At 38.1% G+C, this 25,746-nt stretch overlaps 1 protein-coding gene across 2 annotated transcripts in view; it reads right to left on the reverse strand.

Annotated features, from left to right (window-relative positions):
* dscamb (Down syndrome cell adhesion molecule b) overlaps positions 1–25,746 on the reverse strand; it is a 175,642-nt gene that overhangs the window by 27,791 nt on the left and 122,105 nt on the right. For both annotated transcript variants that reach the window (XM_084419121.1, XM_084419120.1), the window contains exons 8-14: positions 23,847–24,119; positions 18,416–18,694; positions 18,119–18,238; positions 16,144–16,323; positions 3,385–3,581; positions 901–997; positions 651–779 (exon numbers count right to left, since the gene is read on the reverse strand). In XM_084419121.1, the coding sequence (XP_084275247.1) occupies positions 651–779; positions 901–997; positions 3,385–3,581; positions 16,144–16,323; positions 18,119–18,238; positions 18,416–18,694; positions 23,847–24,119 (1,275 nt within the window). The remainder of the gene's footprint in view (positions 1–650; positions 780–900; positions 998–3,384; positions 3,582–16,143; positions 16,324–18,118; positions 18,239–18,415; positions 18,695–23,846; positions 24,120–25,746) is intronic.

Here is a 25,746-nt window from a genome sequence, read left to right on the forward strand (position 1 = left end):
GATTTAATAACTCAATCTATCCAGACTAATAACTCAATCCAGTCTAAGATGCTGATTGGTCAATACCACATTCTAGCAGCACTGACACACACACACACTCTATATACACACATATACAGATTGTATATATATATATACACAATCTAACCAAAAATGATTCAGACACCAGATATAATTTGTGATATGTTTTTACTAGTGTGTGCAGGACACTATAGTTCATTTATGTAAGTGAGGATAGCACAGTAAACTGTGACATATTATACCCAAAAAATCTTCATACAGTGAGTTACCAGTAATATTTATACAAATTTGGGACCAAAAAGTATTCAGACACTTTGACCTGATCATGTTTTTCTACGTGTTTTTCTTTAATTGCTAATGCGACCCTTTTACACACAGACTGAAGAAAATGAAGCATTGCTTGGTAATCGGTGGAGCTAAACTGGTATTATCTAATTGTGTAGTTATATTTAACATCTGTGAGACAGTCTAACAGAAGGATGGACAAAACCAGTGAAATATCAACTGAGTTCTTGTCATATTTTATTACCATTTTCTAAACTATAGCGAATAAACTGTGATAATGTGAGAAATGTTGAAGGTGTCTGAATAAATTTTGGTCCGACTGTATATATGAATAAATCTCCTACCGGATTTGTTTTTATAGTTGATGTCATATCCTGTTATAGGGCTGTTTCCATCAAAGCCCATTGTCCAGCGAAGTGCGATGGTTCGGTCCTTTACTTCTCTGATCTCAACCTCAGGAGGGTCAGGACGATCTTTGGGGAAATGTTGGAAGACAAAAGGACAATAATTAACACTTCGTCTTTAAAAACAACAACTATAATATAATTTTGAATAATAGAATATTATTTAACAAGAACAAAGCAGAAACTTTACCTTGCACTATCAACTGAATGATTCCTTTATCTTCACCGTAAGAGTTGATAGCGATGCAAGAGAAAAAGCCAGAATCTTCTCGGACAGTGTGTAAGATCTGTGAAGACGCAAATCATGATTTAAAAGAGATATCATCTTTTGACTAGTACATAAAGGCATTTTAGTAAATGATATAGGAGTTTTGGGTTACACTTTATTTGAAGGTGTCATTGTTACAGTGTAATTATATATTTAAGTACTGAGTAATATTAAGCAACTACATGTACTTACTATAGGGTTAGGGTAGGATTAGGGTTCGGTTGAGGGTTACTGTTATTACTATGGTAAGTGCATGTAACATATGTAACAAGGACACTGTAAAATAAAGTGTTACCGAGTTTTGCTGTTTGATTTTACATTCCAGTCGTTCATGTTTCAAAATCATTTCGTAGAGATCAGTGCGATGGATTTTCATGATTATGTCAGGTAGGGTCTTTTGATTTATTAAATTTGGATGTAGAGTACAAATGACTCCAGGAAGACCATCAACAGACAGTGTAAAAATACCAAAAAACAATTTCTATATATGAGCTATATTTTAGAGGGGAGCAAAATACGGGAAAATACAATCACTACAGAAATTCCCATGACGTTTCCACATTTATTTTTAAAGATTTTACTAATTTCCTTGACTTTTCACGTCTGTGAGAACACTCAATCATATTTTTATAATATATATATATATCCTGTATAATATATATATTTTTATATAATGTTAAACTAAACAATTGCACAGATCTGCAAACATATCCAATAATACGCTCATTTAAATGTTTGCAGAGCCTCTTTATAATACAAGGTATATTTGTCTTCCAGGCTCATTTCTTTTTATATACAAGGTCCTCCTAACGGACTGGTTGATTCATTTATTTAATTTTTGTGGTCTTCAAAATATTATTGCCATTTTGAAATAATTAACCATCAGCACAGTTGACTTTAAGGATTCTGATCATGAGATTTGTTTTTGTATTAAGGCCAAAAATAAGTGTTTTTATAAAATAAAGTGTGTTTCCCCCTCCTTTTTATGTAGTAAGAGCTTTAAATTCATTCAAACTGTTTCGTAATCATGGAGAAAAGCACGAAATTATGAATACTACGATGGTCTGACTTCTGTATGTTTTTCTCATTTAAAATTTTATATTTAATTCAATGTGTTACTTGCCGTTTCTTTGTAATTATTTGAGAAATGTATTTATTTATGTTTGCTCAACACGGTTTAGATCCCGTTTACTCCTGTATTTAGCGGCGTCCACTCCAATTGACCAAACACATCTTAATACCCGGTGCAAACAGGGCCATTATTATTTGACTGGACTGCCAAAAAGGTAAGACTTTTTTTATTTTTTACAAATAATTGTGATTAAAAATAAGTGTATTTATTTCTGAGGTAATCCCATACAGCAGAACAATTTTTTTTCTTTTTCTGGCCAAAGTATATATTTGAAATATTTGCTAAATATATGTTGAAACAGTGACCTCAATGAAATATATTTTTGAAATTGAAAATATATTTACATATACCAAAATATATTTACATATATCATATACCAAGAAAATACATTTCCAATCTTACACTTGTCTTAGGCTAAATGCAGATGTGGATACCAGAGATCAAAACTAGATTTAGAATAATTTAATTATGTAAAAAAAAAAAATTAATATTGTAATAGTGTATTTTTATTTTATTTTATGGTATGTTATTGTAAAGTATGTTCCTTGCTGATTTTGTATTAAAAGTTAATGTTCACATGTGTTATGGACAACAAATAAGGTTTTTCTTCAAATGTGACATGTGAATGTATTTTCTTGGATTTAAATAGATAGAGGGCAAATTATATTTGTATATGCTTTAAAAATATTTATATTTTCAAAAATATATATAAAAAAATGCCCCAAAATATATATTGGTAGAAATTATATATGTATAAACATATTTTGAAACATATTTTACGTTCACATTTTACATAGCAAATACATTTTTGGCCAGTTTTGTATATTTTAAAACGTATTTAAAAAATCATTTGTTTTGCCAAATGGGATAATTGAATGCTACTTGTTGAATTAAACGACATAAAAATAAAATAAAAATAAAAACTTAGATTTGAATTGATTATTGTTGCATACTGGCATACTTTATGTTTCATCTACTTCATACAAAGTATACACCATTTAAATCGTAACATGCAGGAAGTGGAAATTTCCAACAGTGTGATCGATTTCAAGTCATACCCCGTATTTTTGTCTTATTGAATATAACTTGGAAATACGCCACATTAGAAGTATGACTGAGTTGCAAGCGCAAGTTTTATGTTGAAAATAAGGACAAATGAAAGTGGAGGATGATTTCTGACAGGAAATGATGTCGCTCACTGACAGCAAGTCCAGGGCAAACCTGAATATGTCTCTCGGAAATGAGGCGTATGATTGCGTTCTCTGCTCGCTCACCTGCAGGGTGGATATGACCTCATCGCCCACTTCCTTCACTGTAACCACATAGCGGCTCATGTCTGGGTTGATGATATGAGATTCCTTCTCCCAGCGAACCTTGATGGGCTTTTCACCGTGAGCAGTGCAGCTCATCTCAGTCATGTGACCCTGTTCCGCTCGTGTGGTGTTGGGGTAAGACGTGATCATAGCAGGAACTGAAGAGGAGGACAAACAGACAGACACACAGATTGACGTTATACATTAAATCTAATTTAACATCAGCGACGACCCAGCCAACGCACTTACGTTCACGTGCTCAGCACAGAAATATACAACAATTATTGTAAATCGCACAAATCCTGTCAAGAACATATTTTAGCCGAATTATATTTTGCATAAGAAATTTTGCTTAAGATGTCTCAATTCTCATTGCATAATTATCATTACCATCATGTAAAAATTATAGTAAATTATATACAAAGTATAGCAATATTATATACACTGATAAATCCATGAACAGAATAAGATTTAGGTAGGATTTTAAACAATTTAAAAGAAAGAAAGGCTATGATGGAAAATGAAAAACATTATTTCTAAGTCACTATTTCTAGTAAACACGTGACATTAAGCATGAAAAATCCTCGGTATAAAATGATTCTGGGCTTTTCCATTAAAGCACGAGAGATGCTCTTTGAGACATTTTCAGATGATATTGGAATAATATGGATCATCATGTTTAACACACACTTCTGGACTCCATGCCTGTTCAAAGTTAGGACATAACAAATAATTTTATATTCTTAAATTGTATAAATTCAACGTTACACTAAAATTGTAATACCGTCCATATTTGAAAATATTTATTTAAAATAAGGACGGCAGTACAGTAATGACAAAATCATTTATATCTAATCATTATTGAAAATAATGAGAATTACAAAAATCTGTTTGAATACTTAAAAATAAAAAAATAAATAAAATAAAATAAAATAATAATAATAATAATAATAATAATATATATATATATATATGTATTAATCAAATTGTTTATATATATATATATATATATATATATATATATATAGATTAATTAATTAAATTTTTTTTTTTTTTTTTTTTTTTACATAATGAGGAAAAATGCTTAAATGCCATGAAAGCATGTCACAATTTCACAAAACAAAACATCTTTATAGTTCTAAAACAGAATTCAGTTTCTGTGTTTTTTGTTTGTGGGCTGAAATGTGACTTGTTAATGGGACATGTTAATGGGACATGGGACATGTTAATTCAGTCAATTGGAAATTCAGTCAAAAATGGCCTTCTTTGAATAAACAATCAGCTTATATGCATCTTATATTACATCTCATATGCAAATCAGAAAAGCTTCAGCACAGACAACTGACTGGCATTGTGAGGTTGTTGTGATACTGCACACAGGTTATATTACACGGCCACCTCATCACCAACAAAACATGTGCACATCTGATATGGGTCACAGCAGAACACAACGCAAACATCTGCATCACACACTCTCAAAATAAATGTTGGTCTACATTCGTCATTGGTACCTTTGGCACTGCTTCCATAAGTGTCTTTCTTCAAAAGTGGTTTTATTTTCAAACGGGCAGTGATCGGATCACCTCATATAAAGTAAATGAGCTGAAAGCCAACTTGTTCACTGTTCAGTTCACAGACACGAAAAGAGCCGCGAGAGCATTCTCAGGCCTGTCTCACCCCCTGTCTGAAGCCTTGTTACCCTGGAGCGGTGTGTGAGGGATCTGTCTCTCTTTCTGGCAGGCATGGCTATGATTAAAAGATGAGCACACTTCGATTATTCATATAGATCCTTCTGCTTGTTTTGCTCAGCAATACCGTGATTAAAACCCACCAAACCAACATGTGCAAGAGTCGGGCCCTATGGCGAATACCTTGTGATGCTTCGTATCAATTGCTAGAGATTTTTGCAGTTTAGTGGGGAGAATCAGAACATCTTAAAGCTACACTGTGTAATATTTTAAGTTGATTTTTAGCAAAAAACACTTTGTTCTTTTCAAAATTATACGTTCTCATTAACCCTTTCGCACGTACGATCACACCGGTGTGATCAGTCTAGGCTGGTCCCTGGAGCATACGATCACACCGGTGTGATCAGTCTAGGCTGGTCCCTGGAGCGTACGATCACACCGGTGTGATCAGTCTAGGCTGGTCCCTTTCGCACGTACGATCACTCCGGTGTGATCAGTCTAGGCTGGTCCCTGGAGCGTACGATCACTCCGGTGTGATCAGTCTAGGCTGGTCCCTGGAGCATACGATCACACTGGTGTGATCAGTCTAGGCTGGTCCCTGGAGCGTACGATCCCACCGGTGTGATCAGTCTAGGCTGGTCCCTGGAGCGTACGATCACACCGGTGTGATCAGTCTAGGCTGGTCCCTGGAGCGTACGATCACACCGGTGTGATCAGTCTAGGCTGGTCCCTGGAGCATACGATCACACCGGTGTGATCAGTCTAGGCTGGTCCCTGGAGCATACGATCACACCGGTGTGATCAGTCTAGGCTGGTCCCTGGAGCGTACGATCACACCGGTGTGATCAGTCTAGGCTGGTCCCTTTCGCACGTACGATCACTCCGGTGTGATCAGTCTAGGCTGGTCCCTGGAGCGTACGATCACACCGGTGTGATCAGTCTAGGCTGGTCCCTGGAGCGTACGATCACACCGGTGTGATCAGTCTAGGCTGGTCCCTGGAGCGTACGATCACACTGGTGTGATCAGTCTAGGCTGGTCCCTGGAGCGTACGATCACACCGGTGTGATCAGTCTAGGCTGGTCCCTGGAGCGTACGATCACACCGGTGTGATCAGTCTAGGCTGGTCCCTGGAGCTTACGATCACACCGGTGTGATCAGTCTAGGCTGGTCCCTGGAGCGTACGATCACACCGGTGTGATCAGTCTAGGCTGGTCCCTGGAGCGTACGATCACACCGGTGTGATCAGTCTAGGCTGGTCCCTGGAGCATACGATCACACCGGTGTGATCAGTCTAGGCTGGTCCCTGGAGCGTACGATCACACCGGTGTGATCAGTCTAGGCTGGTCCCTGGAGCGTACGATCACACTGGTGTGATTAGAACGGTCAGTGCATCACGTGATCAACTGCTAAATTCAAAAGTGCTTTCGCGTGTTGGCTGGCGCTGAGCCAGAGACAGGTGCGCTCAGAGCTGTCATATATCACAACTTTTCAGTGATTTCAACCACATAATGTTTATTTTAGGTTTCAGACATACAAGTACTAAAAAAACAATACATTTAGAGTTTGTAAAATACACACTGATCTCAAAGGAAGAGGCAATAATAATCCTTTCCATTATAATTAGACACGTTTTATTCATATCAGATACACATTGTGTAAGTAACTTTACAGTTTACTCTGTTCTTCTCCCAGTTCACCTGCCACTTACTTTTATGTATTTCGGGAGAAGTGGATGAATTCACGTGTTGTAAATCCAACAGATCCGATTCTCTGAACTGCGTCTGCGGCACAAACTAAGATGGCGGCGCCCATTGCTCATACAGCTCAACTAACGCGATCGTTATAAAGGTGTTTAAACAACAAAACACTTCCACTTGCATATATTTGACAACCGGAATATCAGATATTTCATGCCATATCTAACAAATTTGTGAATATTTTGAATAAAAAAGGAAAAACGACACAAAAGCAGATCATCATTCATTCAGCTCTGTTGTTGCTGCGGTGTGTCACGTGACAAGCAATGACGCGTCACCATGGAAACCATAAAGTGACACGGTCGCCTTGAAAAACTCACTCTGGGGGGTCAGCCAGAATATTTTAAACTTACGTGTGAAAGGGTTAATGAGTAATCACTTCAACCAACTAATCAAGTATTCTCGTAAGCGTAGAATCTGCCGTTTAGAATACATACGAGCGAGTCGCTCGAATGGCGGCAGACATGTTGCGCATCCATCTTGAAAACACATTAGCCAAAGAGGGACATACCTCGAAATTCAAGCTTCGCCTTTCGCGTTTTTACACTCAGTGGCACCGTGACGAATGCGAGGGGGAGATTACTCGCGACTGCCGGCAGATTTGAAATAATACGGCCACCGTAGGAGTTAAAACGCCCTCGGAATGGGAGGGGCTAAAAAGTAATATTCAGTTGGTAGTCATAAACAATTTCACCACTAGATGGGAGTAAATCTTACACAGTGTAGCTTTAATGTTAGTTATCAAGTTAAAAATGTTGAAGAAATGTGAAAACGTCCCAAAACGTGCTCCAAAAAAGCAATGACGTTGAAGAGCTCGTTTTAAAGGGGAGTCACACCTTGGACATTTACCTGCCCAAGGACAGGCAGACGAACACACACGCAGCCGTGCCGGGCTCTGGGAGGCGTGTGTGAGCTGGTGGGGTTCAGTGTGCTGTGAAGTGGCAGAAGTTGACATGATGGAGAGTGTCAGAGTCAGGCCTGTGAATGTTTAACTCTCATCTCTTATTCACTCACAAGCTCCGCGCAGCAGCACCGTACGAGAGAACGCTGATTTATTTTGCATGACAACTATGAATGTTAAGTGCGACACATTAAAAAATGAAAATATCTCTCCGCCTTCTCTAAATGTTATTGCTCTTTAGCGGAGGATGCTTTTCTCTGAAGATCTGCAACTGAAGCAAGATCCGGAAGATATGGCGGAGAGATGTTTTATTTTACATACAGACGGCCCATTTTATCAAAGTATTTTCCCCATTCATTTCTCTACAGAAATTTGTAATAATTCTTCAATAAAGAGTTGTAAGACAAACCAACCCGCTCCAAGATGAATTACAACAAAAAATACTAATACGTCAGCAAGTTTTACTAGTTGTAAAGTAAATGTCATAATTTGTTCCCTTGTTTTATGAAAAAGTGTGCACAATATAATTAATAAACCGTGGGGATTAATTTCCTAATTACTAAAACAACTAATGGGAACGAGTTAGTAAATCATGGCCACAATTTACTAAAATAAGAGAACGAATTCTTAATTCATGGACAAAATATTTCTATTTTTGTCCACATGTCATATGTGAGGCTCCGTACATATGGAAGTGGACTGTCACTGTGAGTTCTGTTTCCATGGTAACACTACACATAATCCTATAAAGAGAGATCCACCAATCGGAAAAGGCAGTGTCGTCTTTCACCAGGAATTCCACTATGTGTAGTAAGCAACACGCACAAACGAGGAATACTAAAGTCTTTAGTTATAAACGCAATGAAAGACTGCAACTTTGAGAGGACCAAGAGAAACATGATTATGCAGGTAAACACATTTTCTTTTCTTTTACTCGTTTTGTGGTTGGTTATTCTGTGACGTGTCGGTGTGGTAAGCAACGCGCAAGAACGAGAAATACTAAAGTCTTTACTCATAAATGCTGGAGTTTCACCAGTCCATTTCATATGCTGTGGCAGAAGACATTGATAATGAGAAGAAAAAAAAAACTTGTCACAATATGGCAAGTCCTCAGTTCTTGGAAATTCTCCTCAGCGCACCTCCAAAAGAGTGCGTATAATCTCATTTAAAGTCTTGCAGTCAGCAGCCGAGGGGCTTCAGGCAAGAGGGGCTCTAAATGGTATTCCCATAACAGCTTAGTTGATGTATATTTTTAATATCCAGCAATATTACAGGCTCCTGTAATAAAGAGAGAGGGGAGCGCTGATGGCAGCTATAACTGCACATCAAACAAAATCTCCCTTTATTCATTTCAGCAGCCATAGAACAGCACCTAACTATTATTAAACAAACCAGGAAAAATATCTCTCTTGATATTTGATATTCACAACATGCGAGCAAATGTCATCTTTTCACAAACAACATGAATGTGTTTCATAGCCATTCTATGAAGTAAGAAATTTTCTGTTTTGAAAATGTAAATATCTTCAAATCAGACTCAAACTTATAAACTTTTTGTAAAATTGTAAAAGGCTACACCTTCATGGTGACAGATTAGCAGTACAGAATTTAAGGCTGATATTTATACAAATACCCCTTCAATAAGTATTTACTGTTATCAGATCATTTAGGCAACGTTCACACCGTCAGTTTTTGGGATTGACAACTGCATTTACTTACAGATAAATGTCCTAAATAGGCAAATGTTTAAGAGTCTATGATTGGATCATTATCACAGTGATTATTGTTTCTAGCATGTTATATGATTGGCAACAGTTCTTCTAACTCTAATTGATGGAGTGTGTAGCTTTTCATTTCTTAAACAGCCATGTAGGAAGAAACATCATGGATGACGATGCCGAGATTCATCAGGCTCAGATTGTGAAAGAATGGTTGTGAGGGAGCATGAAGAATCACTTTCACACATGAATTGGCACCTCTGAGTTTTAATTCACTGAAAGTCTTTGGGATGTTCTGGAGGAGACTTTACAGAGTGCTGGACTCTTGCACTGACAATACAAGATCTTGATCGAAAATTGCAAAATCATTGAAATATCATCTCTTATTTTTTTCGACCACCATAATTACATTTCCATTTTTGCACGCTTTTATCCAAAGCAACTTCCATTGTATTAATGCATACATTATAATTTTTTTCCATCACCATGTCCTTTTATTGGCTCTGTATAATGCAGATTTGTCTACAAATATCTGCTTTTCAATAACCTTTAAAAAATCTGCCAATAGGATTGTAATTTTAAGTCTGTTTCCTAATAACAAGCATAACATAACATAAGTTATAATAAAGATATTTACTTGTAGAGGAAAAAAGAGAGACAGCTATGTCAGAAATTGATTGGCAAAGTTTTTTTTTTGTAATGAAAATGTGCCATTAATCTCTATGTTTGCTAATACTATAAAGAGAAGCTGACAACACAGAACTTGCATCTTTTTAAGGAAGGAGAAATAAAAACATAAGTCAAATTAATATAATTATAAGACTAGAAAATTCCTCTAGCTGGAGTCACACAAACATACGTTCATGATGTTCATTTAGTACAGTAATCCAAAGGTGCATATGACAAAATAGAGGTAATATTCTTACTTTACTACTGTTTAAGTCAAAAATCCATTATCCTTAAAAAATATACATTATTGTGTGTGTGTGTGTGTGTGTGTGTGTGTGTGTGTGTGTGTGTGTGTGTGTGTGTGTGTGTGTGTGTGTGTGGTCTACTAAAACCTGGGCCGAAAATGTTGTTCAGCTGTCTTCCGAGAAAAGCTTTACATTTAAACAAGAAGGTAAGTAAGTAAGCAAGTATGGGAGTAATATTGCTCCACACACACACACACACACACACACACACACACACACACACACACACACACACACACACACACACACACACACACACACACACACACAACCAAAAGAGGAGTCAGACCGTGGCGCACATGTAGCTTTTAATAGTCTTTATTGTCAGTTCAATGAAGCATATAAGTGGAGTTAAGAGACGCATCCGGGTTAAAAAGCATGAAAGATGATCGTTTGATGGAGAGACTCATTATAGTGGTGAGCAGTCAATGACCTTGGAGCCAAAAAAAGGGTAAATATTTGTATTTTTATATAGTGCGTAAATCTGTATGACAATCACAGATCATTCAGATTCTTTCTGTGCACACATGGCAAGTGAGCCTTAAAATATTCTTGGCAATTTGGACCAGCATTTACGGCTGGGTGTGTATTAACTATGATAAACTCCATTTGTGTTTTCCACTTTGATGGCCATGTTGAATATGATTAGTGTGTATGGCATATCATGCCGTATGAATACAGAGGCTGCAGCAGCAACTCTGGGTGTATATCATCCATTTCAGCCCTCATTTTATCACCAGTACAGGGGCACCCTGGGAAACTAGGCCACCTCGTCACGTTGCCACGCCTGAATGGGCCATCTACCCCCTTCTCTCACACACACACACACACACACACACACACACACACACACACCCTTCTCTGTGCAGGCCAATGGAATGAGGTATATTCTGTGCTGGGAGGGGCAGCACGAGTATGTGTGAGCGTGTGTGTGTGTGTGTGTGTGTGTGTGTGTGTGTGTGTGTGTGTGTGTGTGTGTGTGCGTGTGCGTGTGCGTATGCGTATGCGTGCGTGTGTGTGTGGTTGGTGGAGTGCAGCAGGCTGCCATGCTGAAGCAATTCCCCCTTTTTGTTGCACAATTGGTCACAGTCTGAGCATGAGCTCTCTCTGATACCGAAGACGAGGGAGCGCCACCAGACCCACACAAGGAGGAAGAGGACAATATGAAGCAAAACCCACTCTCTATCAAGCCTAATGACTGTAATTGAACTTTATATTCTCTCCACTTACACAACACACACATAAACTACAGCACATAATATCTGCATAAATACTAACTGTAGATTACTACTAATTTACTGTAGATTACTAATATATATATAAACTTCTTTTAGAAGCTAATTTGTGTAATATGGTAATATGACTTCTATATATTTAGCAATTTGTCTCAAAAGCAATTTGTCTTAAAGGAGTAGTTCACTTTAAAATGAAAATATGAAAATCGTAGGTATATATGACTTTCTTCTTTCAGGCGAATACAATCAGAGTTATATTAAAAAACACCCTGGCGCTTACTAGCTTTATAATGCAACCATCAGACTGAAGCTCAAAAAAGTGCATCCATCCGTCATAAAAGCGAAGCAAAGCGATGAGTTTATGTAAGAAAAATATTAATATTTAAATCTTTATAAAGTAAAATAACTAGCTTCCGGCCAAACGAGCATACAGATTCCACTCAAGTCTAAAGCGCAACTTATGCTAGTAATGCGACGCACTGCTGATATTTACGCTACGCCACTTCTGATGTCACAAGTTGTGTAAGTGGTTGGCTGTTTGGCCGGAAGCTAGAATTTTACTTTATAAAGTTTTAAATATGAATATTTTTCTTACACAAACTCATGGCTTTGCTTCAGAAGGCCTTTATTAACCCCCCGGAGCCGTGTGGAGTTCTTATATAATGGATGGATGCACTTTTTTGAGCTTCAATCTGATGGTTGCAATGGTTGCAAATCCACTGCCATTATAAAGCTCGGAAGCGCCAGGGTGTTTTTTAATATAACTCTGATTGTATTCGTCTGAAAGAAGAAAGTCATAAACACCTAGGATGGCTTGAGGGTGAGTAAATCATGGGCTAATTTTCATTTTAAAGTGAACTACTCCTTTAAGAGCAGCAACAATTATAGCACAGGATGCCAAGCTAGGATAATACACTACAGAGAAAAACTGAAAAGAAAGATTTTTTTATTAATAATTATTTTTAATAATATAATATTTTTATATTATTTTAGTATATTACATGTATTTTTTGCTTCGTTTTTTGAGGAAAAAAAAATGTTTTTGACATTAATTGACATTAATTGTGTGAGGAACAGGCAAAAATGCATTTATAAGAATTCATGAGAGAAGCAGCAGTTTCTGAATTATGAATGAATCATCCTTTTGAGTTTTTTTTAATGAATCAACTGATCTAGTTCACAAAACTGAACTGAGTCGACTTATGGCGCTTTTCCACTGCATGGTACGGCACGGTTCGGCTCGGTACGGTTCGACTCGGCGCAGAACGGTTCGGCTCGCTTCGCTTTTCCACTGCGTGGTACGACTCGACTTGGTACGGCACGGTTCGGTTCGCTTTAGCTCGGTTGCTTTTCCATTGCAGTTAGTACCGCTTCAAAATGGGTGGGACTGATCGTTATAGTTGCCGCCTCTACTGCCATGACATCATCGTAAACGCGCCACATTTCAAACGCACAACACAGTGGATGGTGCTCTTGATTCTCGGCATGTGGATGTTTTTAAATTAAATTAAACGTTCTTATAATGGTTTACTATATGGAAGGAAAATTCTTAACGTGTAATTAAACGTTGCGTTCATATTCTGGGCTCATCTGATTTTTTGTACATAGCATAGCCTACTTTATGATTTTAGTATCATAATGATTAATAAATGCACGCACAATTATCCGTGAACTTGATTTGAACAAATGCCTTTAAACTTGTGTACACGTGCAAAATTCAGAATTAAATGAATGTGCAGCAATCTTTACAAATAGAGAGTCTAGGCCGAATGTAGCCTACTGTTTTAAACTACTGCCATTAAAAAAGCGCATTTAATGTTAATGTTATGTTATTTTTTTCCATCTGCCTATGTTGATTATGAAAAGTGAACAGCACGAGTAGAGAGACATGGAGCGAGTCAGACATCATTTTGACCACTTTTTGACCACAAGTTTTGTTCACTTTGTTTTCTTTAAAGTGAATTTCGTTTTGTATAAATTGTATCTTAATTTTAATAATTTTTTCATCAAACAATTGTCTGGATTGAATAAGATGCAAAATAGACAATTTAACCATTGAGGCGCCCGAGCGGTCACTTGCATTGTACGTTAACTGGAGCGCATCTCATCCTCAAATACACAAAGCTTGAAATGTCTTTAAACGAAATAATTCAAAACAAAAAGAAATAGGCTACTCTCTTATGTAATCCATTATGTGCATTTCTCTCTATAGGCGCGTTTACTACGAATATGGCGATCGTCAACTTCATCTTTGCCATGCACAGACACTGACAGAAAACACTATTTTATAAATAAAAATCAGTGCACGCGTTTTAATAAAATTAAAACTTTAATTGTGATCATTAAAATAATTGAATATTAAATAATTTGTGGCCAAGTTTTGCTCATTTATAGTATATATAGGCTATATATAGGCCTAATTTTATTAAATTGAACAAGCGCAAAATTCAACATTCAATCAAATATTCAAAAAGACTTAATAATAATAATGTTATTTCAACATAATATCTCGTTATTTCGACATAATGTGCGTGCAACAAGCAAGATGTGCGTTTGTAAATCTGGGGACGCGTGCACTGATTTTTATTTATAAAATAGTGTTTTCTGTCAGTGTCTGGCAAAGATGAAGTTGACGATCGCCATATTCGTAGTAAACGCATTCGTAGTAAACGCAGAGAAATAACATTATTATTAAGTCTTTTTGAATATTTGATTGAATGCTGAATTTTGCGCTTGTTCAATTTAATAAAATTAAAACTTTAATTGTGATCATTAAAATAATTGAATATTAAATATTTTGTGGCCAAGTTTTGCTAATTTATTAATAATATATATATATATATATATACACACACACACACACACACACACACACACACACACACACACATGTGTGTGTGTGCCCTCAGCACATGCGTTAAAAATTATCCGGCGCCGCCCCTGACTGCAAGAAACAGTTTACAAGAAACTTTTTAACTGCAAGACACTCACTGGCTATTTAAATCTAGCGGGTTTGTCTCGTGCATGGTCTCGTGTCGCAAATACAATGACACTGGTAGTGACGATTCTGTCTGACCAATCAGTGATCTTCAGTGTTTTCACGTCACATTTTAGTACCGGTACGGTACGCTTGGAACCTCAACAGAGGTGGTACCATTTAAAGCGAGCCGAAGCGAGCCGTACCGTACCGTACCATGCAGTGGAAATGCGCCATAAGCGTGCCGTACCGAACCGAGCCGTACCGTACCATGCAGTGGAAAAGCGCCAAAGCGTGCCGTACCGAACCGAGCCGTACCGTACCATGCAGTGGAAAAGCGCCATTAGTGAATTATCAAGTAGAAGAAATGATGACCGAATTTATATTTTGGGGGGAATTATTTCTGTAATATGTGTTGCTTAAGTAAATGCATCTTTAGGAACATTATACGTTTACTGAAAAACAAGGAAAAAGATAAATATATTTGACCACTTTTGCAAAGGCTAGATAGAAAATATCACCAGCATGAATACATGGATATTTCCACTGTGACCATTTAAACAGCTCTTGAAATTCTGCGCAATTTAAACTGAAATATTGTGTAAAATAAGTGTTTTATGAAAATTGATGAATTGTATCTACATCTTGCTAGATACCAGCTGTTGCCAGCATAAACCAGCCTGGACCAATTCATGCTAGTTTATGCAGGATTTTTCAATAGGCTTAATTCAATTGTTTTATAAATTACTGTATTTTACTGGCCATCCCGCTCTTTAAATATCAGTGTCAGCAAGCAAACCATATCGAAGACTACTCAGAGTACTATTTCCATGCACAATTTGACAATTTCACCAGCAAAATAATGCTAGATTTTAAAGGTGCAGACAAATAAAATGTTTCAATTCTGGTGTTCCCCAAGGCTTCGTCCTGGGCTGCTCACACTTTGACGCCAAACGTAAAATGCAAAAGTTGTATGGACTCCTTTAATGGTGCTTTTTGTCATTGAAGGGAGCTCAACAGCTCCTGCCCCAAATCATTTTCATGGCATGGAAATATGCAGCATAAACATTCTTTCTAATGTCTTTATTTATTTTGCTCATCTAAATTGGTGGTGATGTTTAGACCAAAGGAACGTGAAGTAATGCGAATACGAGTGGCACTGCTCTGTTGGTTTGGTCTTTCCCTCATGCCAGACTGGGCATAAATGCTGTGCAGTGGGTTTAATGGAGGGGATGTAAGTCTTTGCCTGCTCAACAAATAAACAGTTCACCAAGGAGCACAATACCGTATACACAGCAGTCAACAGGGCAGAAGACCCTCGGGCTCAGACACACACATGTACACACACACACACACTCACACACTCCTAGATAGAGTGGCACAGTTACACAAACAAAACATTTAGATACATCACAATCACCATACATTATTTCATTCCTATACACACGCTTCACTTGACAGGGTCTTACTTTTAACGGTGAGGTACATGCTCTTGCTGATATCGGCTCCCACGTCATTGCTGACCTTGCACAGATAAAATCCAGCATCTTCCTCCAGGACGTGTTTTATGAGCAGAGAGCCCTTCTCCAGGAGCTGGATACGTGAACCCGAATTCAAGGCGATGGGCTGGAACTGAGGTACGCCAGCACCTGTGACACAAAACAGAAAAGGACCAATGCAACACTGTATATTAGGAAATGTAGTATATTTTTTATATTTAGAATATTATACTAAATACTTCATCTTTATCACATCTAAAGAATCTATTAGCATAACAAAAGTGACATTGCTGATATATGTATTACTGTAATCTGGGACATCTGATAATCCATCAGCATTACACTCTTTTTCAAGATCAGTATAAATTCTAGCTATGCTGTGTGTTTACATTTGATGATTTCTTTATTGGATTTAAAGATCTGAGGGGAATTGTTTTGTGTCACGTCTGGATTAGGATTAGAGGATACTGTGAGATTCAATATTGGGAAATAAAACATAATACCACATGAGCAACTTAATCTGTCAAAGCCGTAGCAAAATAAAATTGTCAACGTGTGTAGAAAAAAAGGAACACACTTTCATTATATACTCTTTTTAACATTTCTAAATGTTATATATAGGATACTGTACCGGTTATAAATCAATAGAGATCATTAATTAGCGTTAACATTGTCCCTGTAATGCTAATGTGAGATATGTGAACTATGAGATACATATTCATATATCAGCCATAAAAGCCTATCAGATATGATACAAAAAAATACATATGCAAACATTTCTTTTTAGATAAAACAAAAAAACAGTTCCATTTAAAAAATATATTTTTGGACTATTATTTCATGTGAGGGTTAAGAACATGATAAAGGAAACTATTAATTCAGGGAATCTAGTCATTTGATTTCAGAGAATATGCCCGAAAATAGAAGAAAAGTACTCCTTTACCCACAATGCCACAATGCATTTCTATCCCCTTCAACCTCATAGACTCCATCTAGCCCTCTATTCTTTCATCCAAGCCCTGTTGAACTCCACTCGCCCCAATGCGCAGCCCTCTTTTTTGTTGTGTATATGGATTTCCATTTGTGAGCTTTCATCTACAATGTGCAGAGAGGGCTTCAAACGCTCCTTCTCCTTCAGGAGGAATCAAGGTCGAGCAAGTCACCTGCTCCCATTCTAATCCAGTAATCCAGCTTCTTTGGCCATGGCCTCAATGGAAACATACACCTGTGCCCAGCCCACCTGTCCAGATAACCCCTAAACCACATTACTACCAAAGCCTGACTGAAATTAGGTACACCACAACCAAATGTGTGCTTCAGGAGCCCCTTCATTACAGGATCCTACCTTCCCTTTGAGATCTCACAGCAAAAACCAAACACAAACAATGGGTTAGTAAGAACCAAAAAACTTTCTTTATTTTAATAGTATAATGACTTTAGAACAGCAGCTATTTATGGTAATGTTTCTTCAGCCCAAAATACAATGATTTTAATTAAATCATCACAAATGGCAGTGTTTTATAAAATGAAATACATGTAAATGTATGTTGTTTTTCCAATAAATCTGCACCTCAGTGCCTGCCAACATCAACACACCCACAGTGTTTACTGAGGATTTGATGACTAATGATGTAAAAAGGTGATTATTATTAATAATAATAGCTGGAAAACAGTTGAAATATTTACTGTATATTATTTTGGAAGCAATGCCAAAAATACTGACCCTGCATAATGGTAATTATGATAGGAAAACTATGCAAAAACATGTCATAGGCTTCATTTTTGTTTCATGCAAAATTTAATTTCTTTTGTTTTTGGAGAAAACCGTGACCTGGAAATGCGTTTGTGAAGAATATTTCATGAATATTTCATTGCATCTTTGCCCGTAGACAGTCATATATAACAGGGAATAATATATAATTATATATTTCAAATGCTAGCATACCTTTGGAGTGGTTCCATACTATAGTGGGGATTGGGTTTCCCTTTGCTGAACAATTCAGGATCACCGACTTCCCATATATGCCGTCCTGGTCTCTTGGCTGTACCTCAAAATGTGGTGGAACTGAGCATAAAAAGAATGTGAATATTAAAAAGATGTATGATATAAAATGACACTGATTTAAATCAGGGTTTAGAGACTTTTAGAACAAAAACCAAAAAAGACTATTGAAAATATTATTGTTAAAAGTTAAAAGAAAAATGTGAATAAATTCAAAGAATAGCCCATGTGATCTCAAACCTTTAACGATGAGCTGTATGCTATGCTCGACGGCTGCAGCCTCATTACGGGCAATGCAGGTGTAACTGCCGTTGTGAATCTCCGACAGGTTTGAAATGCGCAATGAGCTGGTGAAGTCTATGTTGTCGATGGTGACACCCAGGCTGGCATTAATTGGTCGTCCATCTTTGTGCCAGGTTATAGACATGGGCAGGTCGCCGGATATGACCACACAGGGGATGAAGACACGCTGACCGATGGAAGCGCTCTGAGAGTCGGAGTGTTGGATCAGAGGGGGCACTGAGAGAGAGAGAGACGATCAGAAACACACATGCAAACTATCATAATACAACACAGCAAAAGTCACAGTACACTGGGGTAAAACAACCCGATATTGAAGATATCAAGATTTAATATCAATGTTATCTTTAACGATGTAAGGATGTGAAATATCAATCAGTCGATACTTTAAAAAGTAAACTGGATATTTAATTGCACTACTGTACTAACTAATATTAAGGTAAGTACAAACATTTTCTCAATGTATATAGTTATTAGAACATTTTTATACTGTCATTATACTTATCGTCAATTATCGAAAATATTGATTTGCCATTTTGAAACTTTGACCTTAAAACTGTGCTGCATTATATTTTTTGTTGATAATTTGGCACGCAGTTTTCTACTTTACGCTTCGCCCACCCTGTTTTATGAGCGCCGGCCCACCCACTTGAACATTTCTGGCCTCGTCCCCGTTATAAATAGAAGAAAAGAAATGAACCCGTTAAATATGAAAGTACTGTGTAATCATTTAAGAGATTTTTCTGTAAATTTAAAGGTGCAGTAAGCGATTTCTGAGAAACACTTTTGATATTTGAAATCCCAAACAAACACACCCCTGCCTTCATTGCTCCGCCCACAAAATGCACAAACAAGCAAGGCAAGAGTGGATATCTCTTTATCATAGCTGAAACAAAGCAAAATAATGCATATCTTGGTTCTGTGAAAGAGCAAATCCAATGTTACTCACATATGGAGAAGAAACAACACAACCTTGGCGTCTGTTTTCGGGCCTTCCCGTTTAGGTCTCTCCAGCTCTAGAAAGCTTTTCTAATATTAACCCGGGTCCTAAAGCTCTTGCCTGATCACAATCCCTCTTTTTCCAGTGATATTCCTCTGACCTTTTCTCTTTTGTAATGTCTTTCAGCCATCTCTCTTTCTACAATCTTTCTTCAAATCTCTCTCTCCGCTCCCCCATCATGAATGGGCACGCCCCCTACTGCTGATTGGCTCATTCTCTCCCTCCCCATCATGAGTGGACACGCCCCCTACTGCTGATTGGCTCATTCTCTCCCCTCCCCCATCATGAGTGGACACACCCCCTACTGCTGATTGGCTACAAGAGTGTTGTGCTGCTCGGCCCAATCCACTTTCAACAGCGTTTCACAGAAATCACTTACTGCACCTTTAAGTTCAGTCTGTAAAACCTAAAACACTGCAAACACTTTTTTTTTTTTTTTACAATACATTTCAAATCCATTTTTAACAGTGTACAGTTACATTCTCCCGGTCTCCCCAATATCAAACAGCAGGCTTGATATAATCGTTGGCCAAATGTTATTTACATATAAAACTAGCGGTTAGTGTCTTGACAAAACGGCTCAGAACACACACGATATGGGCTATTGGACAGAATATATGTGATCACACATGTACAATCATCTGTGATTTGCAATAATAAGGCTCCAGTCGGCCTTCATAACAAGTCATTACGGCTCAGAATCTAGAGATTTCACAGAGGAGGAGGCATAATGTAAACTAATGAGGGAGAAACAGAGCAAAGAAAGACAAAATAAAGAAGACGATAAAAGCGCCCTTTCGTTTCCAAGTAATTTCGGCATAATGCGTTCCCCGGGAGACTTCGCAAGCATGGTGCTAGTCAGCCTGTCGCGTTTGAGAATCAATGAGTTAAAATAACATTGAAATAAAGCAGCACTTCAGTGCTTATTTAATTCACAACAAAATGGGGATAATGGACTCCAGGGAATCCCTACGCACGCTTCTGAATTTTAAGCATGAATGGAGCAAATTAGCTAACTCAATCACATTTGTTCTATCTTTATGACTCTGAACTTACAAAAACAGATGCTTGCTTGGTTATTACATAACAACAAGATCAAATATTTGCAGATTAAATAGTGTCTATTTGAACTTTAACAATAGAAATGTCTGGATTATTGTAATTGGTGTTCTATCTGTTATTTGAGGTTAAGCTTTTATGTCATGTTGGAATTAGAATAACTATAAATATAAAAAACATTATAGAACTTATAGTCATTTTGTAATTGGTAAATGACATGCAGTTCTTTTGTAAGGCTAAAATGTTCTGTGGTTTGACATGTACTGGTAAAACTATTGTGAACAGCATTACATATGCAGCTGATACATGAGCTCATATTGATTGAGAGATTACATGGAATATTTGCAATTTCAAATATACATCTGTCACAACACAAAACCATTTAAATTGTCCACTGAACAATTGAACACAAATGATTATTAAAAATGGTGAAAAACTTTAAGGGCCCTATCATACACCGGGCGCAATGCAGAGCCAGACGCGACGCAAGTGTGTTTTGCTAGTTTCAGCCCGACGCAGTTATCATTTTCACGTCCTGCTCCACGTTGTTTAAATAGCAAATGCATTCTGACCAACTGAAACCTGGTCTAAAGTCAATGGCGCAGTATTTTTTTGTTATATAAAGAGCGCTTTAGTAATGTGCACCTATAGGCGGGTCCACAACGCACATACACTCTGCTTATTAAACACACACTTTGCTTATTACACGCGCAGCAGCACACAAACATCAAATATTAAAAATAAAAGGATTATAATGTAAAAGATTAATATTGTGTACATAAAGATATGGTGGAATCTGGCTTGTCCCTTAGATGGTCTTTAACCTCGCGCACAAGCAGATCCGTTTCCTCGCTAGAGAAGCGTTCAGGTTTTCCACTTGCAAATTCCTCCAATATCCGCCATGGCGCGAGCGCAACTGGCTTTTAAAGGGAATGGGAGATGAGACTATGATTGTTTTTTTGCACGTTACGCCTAAAACACAGCCATTACTCATTAAGAGAATAGGGACAACCCTTTTAGACCATGCGCCGGGAGCGCCAACCATTTTTTAAACTAGCAAAAGTGGATTCGGACTCGCCCTAAGTGCACTTGAGCTGTGCGCTTTAGACCATGAGCTTAGATCATTAAAATAGGGCCCTAAATCAGCCCTGCTTAAATCCCAATTTTTGGTGTCTCTTTATACGTTTTAAGGTCATGTATATTCTAATTGTCTCCTTCACTTTTAGCAGATACAAGCAAGTTCCCAGGAAACGGATAAAATATGTTGATGACTCATTCTGAACTATGCGATTTTTTTGTTCAATCACATGCTTTCTAGAATGAGATTGCCCCAACTATCTAATAGCAAAGTCCTGTTCACTCGGCGGCCATACTGACAACGCCTCCGGGCAGCTATTTCTGGCATCCAAGACCAAGTCCTGTCTACTTGAATGGGGGAATCCTGAAATCTCAAATACTGCTTTTCACACTCACATTTAAATAACATATTTGAAATCAACAAAATCTGACATGAACTGTCCCATAAATGTTGTTTCTTATGCTCACACTTTAAAAAAGCGTATATTTCAGGCGGGACTTGTTCCAACATACTGCACGTTGCACTTTCTCCCATTCATAGTAATGTGAGTGCACCGTCTTTCAACAGTATATCTAAAGTCTTTGGTAGTAGCAACTTAAGACTATTTAAGAAAAGTACACTCTTCCATACACAGCTTTCAAACATGGCGGAACGAAAGAGAGACGATGGTATTGGTGCTTCTATGTGGAATTATGCAATGGAGGAAAGGTTTGTGAAACTGGCAAATCCTCGAGTGACTACCACGACACAGTGAAAAAAGATAAATGTTGGCAAACGATAGCGGAATTTTTTGGCCAAAATTTGGCCAAAATGTGGCTAATGTGACAGCACCTTAAGTCAAAAGAGCCCCACTTCCAAAAGTTTCTATACTACTATGGTCTTCTTTGCCAAGTTCTGAGCTCTCCTCAAAAAGCATGATTTGAGGTATCTTTTTTTTATCTAGCACAGACATTTTATCCATGCAAAGGTGTAGTACGTAAGGCCTGGGTATACTTAATTTTCCTTTTAAAGTATCTGCTTTTTCAGATGTATTTCTTAGAAAAAAACATTGTCTTATATTCGTAACAATACGGTATACTCCTTTGGCTGTGAGCACAGAAAGACGTGTGCACTATGAATACCCCTTTTCCACCAAGGCAGAGCTGGTGCTGGTTCGGAGCCAGAGCCTAGTTTCAAATCGGTTCTTTGTTTTTCCACCGCCAAAGCACCAGCTCCGAACCAGTAAAACTGGTTCTTAAGTAGCACCAAATCATTGCAGGGTCTAGAACGGAGCCAAGAAAGAACCGCTTGCGTCAGAGGCTGGGGGCGGGGTTACCGTGACCAACAAGACTGAAGAGAAACTTGTGACCGCCATTTTCAAATAGCAGCTAATCGAGCTAACAGCAGCTAAACACGATGGACGCGATCTAAAATATAAATCTAAGGCTAAAGTCGGCATTTTATTGTTAAAAATAAATGTTATGTACATGCCGTTACTCTCGCTTGTAATCTCCGTCTGTACAAATAATGGCGAGCCGCGCGAACACGTTGGATCCGCCGTGTTTGGATGCCGATGTAGGTCCGCAAAGCCATGAACATCAATAGCAAAGCAACGTGCGCCATTGTTGATATTGTGTTTGTGTTTGGCGCCGCCGCGCTAACGTTGCTGAGAAAGATGAGACGTAGCTGTGACGTAAGACCTGGCTCTGCGTTGGCTCTTTAGCCTGTGGAAAAGCAAACCGGTTCTTCAGTCGAACCAACTCCAAACCGGCACTAGCTCTAGCTCCGAACCAGCACCTGGTTCTTGTTGGTGGAAAAGGGGTACTAGTGGACTTTTTCATTTTAAAGCACTCAAATCACTCGCACATGCACTGTTGTACGAACACCGTCTGCGGACCTTCCTGATGACATAAAATGACATCACGCATAAAGTGCATGGACCGCTGCGAAACACGGATGGCTGACGTTCAGTATACTTTGGGCTTTAGGGTTAGGGGGTTATGAATCACCAGTCATAAGTCCTAGCAATATGTTATGCTAGCCTTAACAAACATCACTGAAAATGACACTGATCACTCTCGGGGTCATACCTCGGTATCTAGCCTTCATGTACCCAGACAGCAATAAAGTGTCGGTCCAGATCCGGCCCACATCTGGTATGTGTGGAATCCACGTGTACCAGATGTGGGCCGGATCTGGGCCGACACTATATTGCTGTCTGGGTAATGGCTGACTTCTGTCTGCACAAGCAGTACCTTTCACTGTCACATGAACACTCCTGTGAATTTGTTTCTCTGGATCCACCAGCACGTAGCATGTGTACTCTCCCTCGTCCGAGTTTTGCACATTGGACAGCTTCAGTGTGCCGTTGTTCTCAAAGGCACGTTGGCGATGGTTGAAAGGGAGCAGTTTGGAATCCTTATACCACTTAATAGAGTAATAAGGGTAACCAATGATGCGACAGTGAATGTACGTGTCCCTCCCAGCAATGGCAGTGACATTTTTCATTGGTCGAATACTGGCAGGGCCTGTTGTGAGAAAGAACTATCAGTATACAGAGTCTTTGAATGTCAGTTGATAGGCTTATGTAGTACGTGTAAATATTTTAGTTTTCAGCTATTATATACATATTCTGACAGTAACTAACTAACTAAAAATAATTAATCCTAACTTCAAACCCTCATGGAGGGATACTCCACCCAAAACTTTTGTCATCCTCATGCCGACACAGATTTATATGACTTTATTTCTTCAGATGAACACAAATGGTGCTTTTTATGAAAATAATTCATCTCTTTGAGTCCATATAATGCAAGAGAATAAGTCCCTCAAAGTTTGCACTGTACATAGTTAGTGTGTGTGTGTGCGTGTGTGTGCGTGTCCAAAATCTCCAAAAACCTCTTCATTTGTAAATCTGGTATAAAAATAAAGTAATACAAGGTTTTTTTAAAATGTAAAAATGCAGAAAGTTTTGTGTGAAGGGTAGGTTTAGGGGTAGTGTTACAGTAGTGTAAGGGGATAAAATATACAGTTTGTACAGTATAAAAACCACTACATCTATAGAATGTCCCCATTTAGATAGCTAAGTAAACGTGTATGTGTGTGTGTGTGTGTGTGTGAGTGAGAGAGAGAGAGAGAGAGAGAGAGAGAGAGAGAGAGAGAGAGAGAGAGAGAGAGAGAGAGAGAGAGAGAGAGAGAGAGAGAAAAAATCTAATATTTTAAATTTCACAATCCATCGCTTCCAGCCAATCATCATATGAGTAAACATCAGCACGTTGTGAAGTGTGATGTAAGCATATTGTGAAACTTGAGCTGACAGTCAGAAGAGATGGCTTAAAGTTTAAAAACTTAGAAATATTAGTATTATTCTCACACAGACACACCTACATTATGTTATACTTCTGAAGAGACTGGAGTCATATGGATTATCATCGTATTCATTTTGCATGGTTTTTGAAGCTTGAATCTTTAAGGAGCCTATGAACTTGGATTACATGGACTATGGATTATATGGATTATACCTGTATGTGTTCTTCTGAACAAAGAAAGTCATATACATCGGGGCGGCATGAAGGTGAGTAAATGATGACAGATTTTTGGGTAAACAGTTTTAAATTAGCACAACGTAGCAACAACCAATGGGAGTGAAGGCAGTAGAGCTCGACTGTAGAGGAAGTCTATCATACCTGGAGAGCTCTATCCGTTAGCATTTCCATTCATCTAATCACCATTCATTCCTATTCCTTTCGAAATTAGGCAGAGGCTATTTGTACTAAGTGCATTAGAGGTGAACGTGATTTCAAATGCAACATGTTCCTGGATGAACATCTTTGTTGGTCCTGGAACAACATTCAAATCAACCAATCAAATGTGAGGTTTACAGTTAATGTCTAGTTTAGGCTTAGAACCAGGGTTAGGTGCTTCTACATCAGTGTTATTCACCTATCATTTTCCTCTGATTTAAGGAATAACTTATAGGTAGGGTTATGTTTAGGGGTAAGGATTTTTGAGGGGTAAATCACTTCGCATTTTTATGCCCTTCTCTTGCTAACTTAACTCCGTCTCATGGACTCGTCATTGCTTACGTTGCACGAGTGCCCAGTCCTGGCAGAACCCTTGCAATGGGTCGAAATGGAACATCCTAAGCCCTTGATC

This window comes from Rutilus rutilus (genome assembly GCF_951802725.1).
Source record: "Rutilus rutilus genome assembly, chromosome: 9".
Classification (NCBI taxonomy): Eukaryota; Metazoa; Chordata; class Actinopteri; order Cypriniformes; family Leuciscidae; genus Rutilus; species Rutilus rutilus.